General features: G+C 20.9%; 3 protein-coding genes across 3 annotated transcripts in view; 1 reads left to right on the plus strand and 2 right to left on the minus strand. All coding sequences in view use genetic code 6, as the record gives it.

The window, feature by feature from the left end:
* Positions 1 to 1899, minus strand: part of TTHERM_00989510 (RNA polymerase III subunit RPC82) — a gene marked incomplete at both ends in the record, with an annotated part of 2014 nt that extends 115 nt beyond the window's left edge. The window contains 7 exons of the mRNA XM_001022455.3: positions 1 to 101; positions 161 to 256; positions 315 to 398; positions 456 to 1006; positions 1060 to 1158; positions 1228 to 1413; positions 1467 to 1899. The exon at positions 1 to 101 is cut by the window's left edge and continues 115 nt beyond it. Of these exons, the coding sequence (XP_001022455.3) occupies positions 1 to 101; positions 161 to 256; positions 315 to 398; positions 456 to 1006; positions 1060 to 1158; positions 1228 to 1413; positions 1467 to 1899 (1550 nt within the window). The remainder of the gene's footprint in view (positions 102 to 160; positions 257 to 314; positions 399 to 455; positions 1007 to 1059; positions 1159 to 1227; positions 1414 to 1466) is intronic.
* A 1389-nt stretch (positions 1900 to 3288) lies between these two features.
* Positions 3289 to 9200, plus strand: TTHERM_000989520 (kinase domain protein; the record flags this gene model as incomplete). Its single annotated transcript, XM_012799283.1, has 18 exons — positions 3289 to 3308; positions 3467 to 3556; positions 3825 to 3914; positions 4174 to 4263; positions 4530 to 4619; positions 4883 to 4972; positions 5240 to 5329; positions 5583 to 5672; positions 5936 to 6025; positions 6290 to 6379; positions 6655 to 6744; positions 6989 to 7078; positions 7323 to 7412; positions 7676 to 7765; positions 8027 to 8116; positions 8380 to 8469; positions 8731 to 8820; positions 9080 to 9200. 18 exons carry the CDS (start codon positions 3289 to 3291, stop codon positions 9198 to 9200), a joined length of 1581 nt encoding a protein of 526 aa, XP_012654737.1.
* Positions 9201 to 9423: 223 nt separating this feature from the next.
* Positions 9424 to 9631, minus strand: part of TTHERM_00990520 (hypothetical protein) — a gene marked incomplete at both ends in the record, with an annotated part of 1727 nt that continues 1519 nt past the window's right edge. The window contains 2 exons of the mRNA XM_001022457.3: positions 9424 to 9449; positions 9589 to 9631. The exon at positions 9589 to 9631 is cut by the window's right edge and continues 371 nt beyond it. Coding sequence (XP_001022457.3) covers positions 9424 to 9449; positions 9589 to 9631 — 69 coding nt within the window. The remainder of the gene's footprint in view (positions 9450 to 9588) is intronic.

Here is a 9631-nt window from a genome sequence, read left to right on the forward strand (position 1 = left end):
TTTAAGACATCTGCATCATCAACTTTTAATTTCTTTTCTTCTTCAAGCTCTTTTTCTCTTTTATAAATACAATTCAACCTAATCTTCAAGTTAAGTAAAGCCTTATTTTTTATCATAAAGAATTTATTAATATTTAAAAGTATAAGTTATGTCTAATTACTTGATAATATTGCTCAATAGTTTTTGAGAGAACTTTTTATTCATCATATTTATACATGCATAAGAGATTAACTGTTTTGTCCTTTTCTTTAACTTCCTGTTGAAATTTAAAATCAATTCGCTCAATTTAATATTTGAAATAATAAAAAATTTACAATATAATCAATATATCCTTCTGTAGATAATTTATTTAAGTATTTTTGAGTGTCTTTCAAACTTTGCAGAGCTATTTCACTAATCTTATTTATTTCAAAAACATTTAAAGTATTTACAAATATTTTTAAAATTAATTTTACTGCTTTTTCTTCGAGGTGTTTGTATTTTCTCATGATTCTAAAAATTCTACCTGCAATTAAACTATATTTTCTTTCTACTATTTGAGCAATGTGTCTAATTTTCATTTTATTTATTATCTTCTCAACGTTAACAGAATACATCTCTTTGCCATTAATAAAGTCGATTGAAATGAATTTTCCACCATCTCTTTTCATAACACGAAGAAAATTTTACAAGTTTTCGTCTTTGACAGCTTAGGTATCTTTTCCTTTTGCTTTTATAAGCAAATTCTTAATCTAGTCTAGAGTCATGGGTTCAGTAGTTTTTATTTCTCTAGCAGGACCTATCCTTTAGCTGTTATCAAGCATTAGCTTTATAATCTACTTTGCTTAAACGCTTAGTTTACCTTCTGCTAACTTACTGATCTCTTCTGTTCTAAAGACATGGATAAACTATCTTACATTTATTTTATAACTCAAAGGCTACTTGTTAGCAGGATCGTAAATTAAATAATCATCGGATGTATTTTATTGTTCTTCCTTTTTAGCTTCCTTTTAAGGTAGTGCTATTTCTAATATATTTAAATCCCTATTAATTTTGATTTTTCAAATGAATAATTAGAACCTAATTCGTTTTGCAAAAGTTCATCATCATCAATTAAATTCTTTTTAGTTTTCTTGACTTATTTTCTAATTTGTCCTTCTACTTTATCCTTATCTTCTCCTTTGTATTTTTAAATAAAATAACTTTAAAGTTATTACACGAGCCATAATTAAGTAACACTTTATTTACCTCTTTTTCTTTTGGTGTTTAAATCAGATTTCTTGCTTTAAGCCTTTTCTTTATCATCCTTTAACTCGCTTAAATCTTCTGATTCAAAGTTGTTGCCAGAGCCAGAATCAAATCTATTTATGTAATTGTTTTTGGCAAGCAATATAAAAGCTTCTTTAAGCTTCTTCTTAATGATGCTAGCTTTACCTTTTATAAATCTATTTTTAAAAATAATCCTCAAGTGACTTATATAATTTTACTATCTTCTTTTTCATATTTCTTCTTTTCAGCTAAAATGTGAGAGCAGCATTCATCGAATGAGCCTTGAGAGTTATTTAGATAAAATTCAATAATTGATTCTGCATCCAATCCATAGAGCTGCTTGATGTGCTTCATATAAGAAGGATATCTCAATATGCTTAATACCATCTATTAATTGACAAAATATAAATTTGTATTGCCACTCTTATCAAACTAAACCACTCCATTCTTAATTAATAAAATCATTAAATATTTAATTGTCTTTTCATCAAGAGTGCTCTTTAATGAGAATATTAATTGCGAGAGAGAAATCTAACCCCTACTATTAATTGCTTCACAAATTAATCCACTCTCTTCTCCAAATTCTTCATCTACTATCTACTTAATGAGCTTCGATTGTAAAACTACTAATTAATTATTCTATTGTTCCATTTCTTATTTTCTAATAGATAACAACACTTACTTTTTATAAATATAATATCTTATATATAATTTATTTAGCAAGCAATAAGAAAATAAATTCACAAGTCCTAGACAGTTTACTACCAAATCATTCATTCACAGATGAAAACAAATAATATCTTTTTAATATAAAATAAAATAAAACAAATAGGTTCTTCTAATTTAAAATGAATTTGCTCAAATTAATTTTTCTTTTTCTTCAAAAAATAAAATATTTTAGATGATCTCTATTTACTATTTCAAATTTTGTTAATTAAATTTACTCTCTAGTCTATTCTGATATTCTATAATACCATTTAAATAAAAATAAACAAATAAATAAATAATTTATTAATCTAAATAGGTTTTTAATCAGCAACAAAAACAAAAGGGGGTGGGGTTTAATGCATTGCCAGCAAAAAATATATTTTTTGTTATACTTATGATTATTCAAATTGAATAACTTACTTTAGTTGTTTAAAGCTATTCTCTATATATTTTTTTTTAGGTGTATATTATTTTATATTATAAGTTTAAATAATAATGTTAAATAATTTTTATGTGATATCTTTTCATATAACAAAATATATAAATTAATACTTAATAATTAATTAATCATTTAATTTATTTGTTCTTTTTATCCATTTATAATTAATTTTCATAAATCTCTCTTCAATATTTTTGAAAAAAAAAAAATGATATAATAGATTAAATAATATAACATATTAGAAGAAGTAATTATTAATTTTTTTATCAATATCCTTTAAATTTATATAAATTAATAAAAAAAGTTTATAAACTCTTAACTTTTATCTCATTAGGCTCTCCATATTGATCTGACGTATATTTAATTTATAAATATTATTTTTATTATTATTGATATTTTTTGTATATTTAATTTTCAATTTATTTAAATAAATAATTTTTATTATAGAAATTATCATCATTATTCATTGATTTTTATTAAAACAAAAAATTTTTAGCTTTTAATTTTCATATCAATTTTTAATTATTTATTATTCATTTTTTATTTTGATATTTTTTCTTCATTTTTTGCTTATTAAAACTTACACTTAAAAAACAGTTTATTAGTTTTGGATTATAATATTTTTAATTATAAAAGTTAATTTAAAACATTAAAGCTCTTTTAGTTTATTTGATTTCTTTTCCTTTTATTATGATTTCTTTTTTTTTCACTATTATTAATTTTATAAATTATTAATAAATCTTATAATTTCATATTTTTTCTTCATTTTTTCCTTCTAATTAACTAGAGTGAAATGCCTATTTAATTTATGAAAGGCAAAATGTAATATATTTTAAAAGCATAATAAATAAAGCTAAATTAGCTTAAAAAAGCTTTATTTTTGAGTTTTTAGAATGCTTTAAATTCACGAAATGTAAAATTTCAAATATTATATACTATCAATCCTCATTAATTAACAACAACCCCCCTCCTCTCTCCACCCTAAATTTTTACCCTTTAACTCGCTTTTTAAAAATTTGTATGGCAACTTACTCTATTTGATGATATATTTTTTCTTCAATATTTAAAAAGATGTAATTAAATTGGTGAGGAAGGTGCATCAGGCTTAGGTTCTGCTTTAGCAAATTGCATTAATCTCTCAAATTTGACACTTTGCCTTGGGTAAAAACAGTTTATTTGTTTTGGATTGTTATATTTTTAATTATAAAAACTAATTAAAAACAATAAAGTTCTTTTTTCTTTTTCTTTTTATTGTGCTTGCTTTTTTTTGTTCTTTCTTTGCTAATTTATTTAGCTCATCCTTTTATTTTCAAATTTTTTACTTTTATTATTAATTAATTAATTAATCTTATTATTTCATATTATTTCTTCATTTTTACCTTCTAATTTACTATTTAATGATATATTTTTTTCTTCAATATTTAAAAAGTTTGAATTTAATTGGTGCTATGGGTGCATCAGGCTTAGGTTCTAGTTTAGCAAATTGCATTAATCTCTCAAATTTGACACTTAACCTTGAGTAAAAACAGTTTATTTGTTTTGGATTGTTATATTTTTAATTATAAAAACTTATTAAAAACAATAAAGCTCTTTTTTCTTTTTCTTTTTATTATGCTTGCTTTTTTTTATTCTTTCTTTGCTAATTTATTTAGCTCATCCTTTAATTTTCAAATTTTTTACTTTTATTATTAATTAATCTTATTATTTCATATTATTTCTTCATTTTTTCCTTCTAATTTACTATTTAGTGATATATTTTTTCTTCAATATTTAAAAAGATGTAATGAAATTGGTGACAAAGGTGCATCAAACTTAGGTTCTGGTTTAGCAAACTGCATTAATCTCTCAAATTTGACACTTAATCTTAAGTAAAAACAGTTCATTTGTTTTGGATTGTGATATTTTAATTATAAAAACTAATTAAAAAAAATATAGCTCTTTTTTCTTTTTCTTTTTTTTGTAATTGCTTTTTTTTATTTTTTCTTTGTTAATTTATTTAGCTCATTCTTTTATTTTCAAATTTTTTACTTTTATTATTAATTAATTAATTAATCTTATTATTTCATATTATTTCTTAATTTTTTCCTTCTAATTTACTATTTAATGATATATTTTTTCTTCAATATTTAAAAAGATATAATTAAATTGGTGACAAAGGTGCATCAGACTTAGTATCTGGTTTAGCAAACTGCATTAATCTCTCAAATTTGACACTATACCTTGAGTAAAAACAATTTATTTGTTTTGGATTGTGATATTTTTAATTATAAAAACTAATTAAAAACAATAAAGCTCTTTTTTCTTTTTCTTTTTATTGTACTTGCTTTTTTATATTCTTTCTTTGTTAATTTATTTAGCTCATCCTTTTATTTTCAAATTTTTTACTTTTATTATTAATTAATTAATCTTATTATTTCATATTATTTCTTCATTTTTTCCTTCTAATTAACTATTTAATGATATATTTTTTCTTAAATATTTAAAAAGTAACAATAAAATTGGTGACGAAAGTGCATCAGGCTTAGGTTCTGGTTTAGCAAATTGCATTAACCTCTCAAATTTGACACTTAACCTTGAGTAAAAACAGTTTATTTGTTTTGGATTGTGATATTTTTAATTATAAAAACTAATTAAAAACAATAAAGCTCTTTTTTCTTTTTCTTTTTATTGTACTTGCTTTTTTATATTCTTTCTTTGTTAATTTATTTAGCTCATCCTTTTATTTTCAAATTTTTTACTTTTATTATTAATTAATTAATTAATCTTATTATTTCATATTATTTCTTCACTTTTTCCTTCTAATTAACTATTTAATGATATATTTTTTCTTCAATATTTAAAAAGTGTGAATTAAATTGGTGACGAAGGTGCATCAGGCTTAGGTTCTGGTTTAGCAAATTGCATTAATCTCTCAAATTTGACACTTGACATTAAGTAAAAACAGTTTATTTGTTTTGGATAGTGATATCTTTAATTATAAAAACTAATTAAAAACAATAAAGCTCTTTTTTCTTTTTCTTTTTATTGTGCTTACTTTTTTTTATTCATTCTTTGTTAATTTATTTAGCTCATTATTTTATTTTCAAATTTTTTACTTTTATTATTAATTAATTATTCTTATTATTTCATCATTTTTTCCTTCTAATTAACTATTTAATGATATATTTTTTCTTCAATATTTAAAAAGATATAATTAAATTGGTGACAAAGGTGCATCAGACTTAGTATCTGGTTTAGCAAATTGCATTAATCTCTCAAATTTGACACTATACCTTGAGTAAAAACAATTTATTTGTTTTGGATTGTGATATTTTTAATTATAAAAACTAATTAAAAACAATAAAGCTCTTTTTTCTTTTTCTTTTTATTGTGCTTGCTTTTTTTTGTTCTTTCTTTGTTAATTTTTTTAGCTCATCCTTTTATTTTCAAATTTTTTACTTTGATTATTAATTAATTAATCTTATTATTTCATATTATTTCTTCATTTTTTCCTTCTAATTAACTATTTAATGATATATTTTTTCTTAAATATTTAAAAAGTTAGAATTAAATTGGTGCAATGGGTGCATCAGGCTTAGGTTCTGGTTTAGCAAATTGCATTAATCTCTCAAATTTGACACTTAACCTTGAGTAAAAACAGTTTATTTGTTTTGGATTGTGATATTTTTAATTATAAAAACTAATTAAAAACAATAAAGCTCTTTCTTTTTCTTTTTATTGTGCTTGCTTTTTTTTGTTCTTTCTTTGTTAATTTTTTTAGCTCATCCTTTTATTTTCAAATTTTTTACTTTTATTATTAATTAATTAATTAATCTTATTATTTCATATTATTTCTTCATTTTTTCCTTCTAATTAACTATTTAATGATATATTTTTTCTTCAATATTTAAAAAGTTAGAATTAAATTGGTGCAATGGGTGCATCAGGCTTAGGTTCTGGTATAGTAAATTGCATTAATCTCTCAAATTTGACACTTAACCTTGAGTAAAAACAGTTAATTTGTTTTGGATTGTTATATTTTAATAAAAAAAACTAATTAAAAAACAATAAAGCTCTTTTTTCTTTTTCTTTTTATTGTGCTTGCTTTTTTATATTCTTTCTTTGTTAATTTATTTAGCTCATCCTTTTATTTTCAAATTTTTTACTTTTATTATTAATTAATTAATTAATTAATTAATCTTATTATTTCATACTATTTCTTCATTTTTTCCTTCTAATTAACTATTTAATGATATATTTTTTCTTCAATATTTAAAAAGATATAATGAAATTGGTGACGAAGGTGCATCAGGCTTAGGTTCTGGTTTAGCAAATTGCATTAATCTCTCAAATTTGACACTTGACCTTAGGTAAAAACAGTTTATTTGTTTTGGATTGTTATATTTTTAATTATAAAAACTAATTAAAAACAATAAAGATTATTTTTCTTTTTCTTTTTATTGTGCTTGCTTTTTTTTTTTCAACTCATCCTTTTATTTTCAAATTTTTTACTTTTATTATTAATTAATTAATCTTATTATTTCATATTATTTCTTCATTTTTTCCTTCTAATTAACTATTTAATGATATATTTTTTCTTCAATATTTAAAAAGAAGTAATTAAATTGGTGCTTTGGGTGCATCAGGCTTAGGTTCTGGTTTAGCATAATGCATTAATCTCTCAAATTTGACACTTGATCTTGCGTAAAAACAGTTTATTTGTTTTGGATTGTTATATTTTTAATTATAAAAACTAATTAAAAACAATAAAGCTCTTTTTTCTTTTTCTTTTTATTGTGCTTGCTTTTTTTTTTTCAACTCATCCTTTTATTTTCAAATTTTTTACTTTTATTATTAATTAATTAATCTTATTATTTCATACTATTTCTTCATTTTTTCCTTCTAATTAACTATTTAATGATATATTTTTTCTTCAATATTTAAAAAGATATAATTAAATTGGTGACATAGGAGCATCAGACTTAGGTTCTGGTTTAGCAAATTGCATTAATCTCTCAAATTTGACACTTGACCTTGAGTAAAAACAGTTTATTTGTTTTGGATTGTTATATTTTTAATTATAAAAACTAATTAAAAACAATAAAGCTCTTTTTTCTTTTTATTTTAATTGTGCTTGCTTTTTTATATCCTTTCTTTGTTAATTTATTTAGCTCATCCTTTTATTTTCAAATTTTTTACATTTATTATTAATTAATTAATCTTATTATTTCATATTGTTTCTTCATTTTTTCCTTCTAATTAACTATTTAATGATATATTTTTTCTTCAATATTTAAAAAGAAGTAATTAAATTGGTGACGAAGGTGCATCAGGCTTAGGTTCTGGTTTAGCAAATTGCATTAATCTCTCAAATTTGACACTTAACCTTGAGTAAAAACAGTTTATTTGTTTGTGATATTTTTAATAAAAAAAACTAATTAAAAACAATAAAGCTCTTTTTTCTTTTTCTTTTTATTGTGCTTGCTTTTTTTTGTTCTTTCTTTGTTAATTTATTTAACTCATCCTTTTATTTTCAAATTTTTTACTTTTATTATTAATTAATTAATTAATCTTATTATTTCATATTATTTCTTCATTTTTTCCTTCTAATTAACTATTTAATGATATATTTTTTCTTCAATATTTAAAAAGAAGGAATTAAATTGGTGACGAAGGTGCATCAGACTTAGGTTCTGGTTTATCAAATTGCATTAATCTCTCAAATTTGACACTTGACCTTAGGTAAAAACAGTTTATTTGTTTTGGATTGTTATATTTTTAATTATAAAAACTAATTAAAAACAATAAAGCTCTTTTTTCTTTTTCTTTTTATTGTGCTTGCTTTTTTATATTCTTTCTTTGTTATTTTATTTAGCTCATCCTTTTATTTTCAAATTTTTTACTTTGATTATTAATTAATTAATCTTATTATTTCATATTATTTCTTAATTTTTACCTTTTAATTAACTATTTAGTGATATATTTTTTCTTCAATATTTAAAAAGATGTAATGAAATTGGTGACAAAGGTGCATCAAACTTAGGTTCTGGTTTAGCAAATTGCATTAATCTCTCAAATTTGACACTATACCTTGAGTAAAAACAGTTTATTTGTTTGTGATATTTTTAATAAAAAAAACTAATTAAAAACAATAAAGCTCTTTTTTCTTTTTCTTTTTATTGTGCTTGCTTTTTTTTGTTCATTCTTTGTTAATTTATTTAACTCATCCTTTTATTTTCAAATTTTTTACTTTTATTATTAATTAATTAATTAATCTTATTATTTCATATTATTTCTTCATTTTTTCCTTCTAATTAACTATTTAATGATATATTTTTTCTTAAATATTTAAAAAGTGAGAATTAAATTGGTGCAATGGGTGCATCAGGCTTAGGTTCTGGTTTATCAAATTGCATTAATCTCTCAAATTTGACACTTGGTCTTAGGTTAAAATAGTTTATTTGTTTTGGATAGTGATATCTTTAATTATAAAAACTAATTAAAAACAATAAAGCTCTTTTTTCTTTTTCTTTTTATTGTGCTTGCTTTTTTTTGTTCTTTCTTTGTTAATTTATTAAGCTCATCCTTTAATTTTCAAATTTTTTACTTTTATTATTAATTAATCTTATTATTTCATATTATTTCTTCATTTTTTCCTTCTAATTAATTATTTAATGATATATTTTTTCTTCATTATTTAAAAAGAAGTAATTAAATTGGTGACGAAGTTGCATCAGGCTTAGGTTCTGGTTTAGCAAACTGCATTAATCTCTCAAATTTGACACTATACCTTGAGTAAAAACAGTTTATTTATTTTGGATTGTGATATTTTTAATTATAAAAACTAATTAAAAACAATAAAGCTATTTGAATTTAATTGATAGCTTTTATTTGATTTATTTATTTATCTTTATTATACCACTAATACTATTTTATTTATTAATTTAAGAAATATTTTTTAGTTTAAAAGTTTAATCTATTTTGATATTTATTTAAAATTTACATAAATTTATTATAAAATATTAGCCTAAATAATGTATCATAAAAATTCAAAGTTAAAGTTATAAAGAAGTGTCTTAAATCAAAAAGATTAGTTGTTTTAAAAAAATAATTCTGATTATAAAGAAGTCACGAAAAAAGGATGAATAAATATTAAATGTTTGAGTAATATTATATAATATTTTGAAATTTTTTTTTAAATTTAAAATATAAACCGATAGATTGATAGATTTTATTATTGATTTTATATTTATAAAT

This window comes from Tetrahymena thermophila (assembly GCF_000189635.1).
Source record: "Tetrahymena thermophila SB210 genomic scaffold scf_8254485, whole genome shotgun sequence".
Lineage (NCBI taxonomy): Eukaryota > Ciliophora > Oligohymenophorea > Hymenostomatida > Tetrahymenidae > Tetrahymena > Tetrahymena thermophila.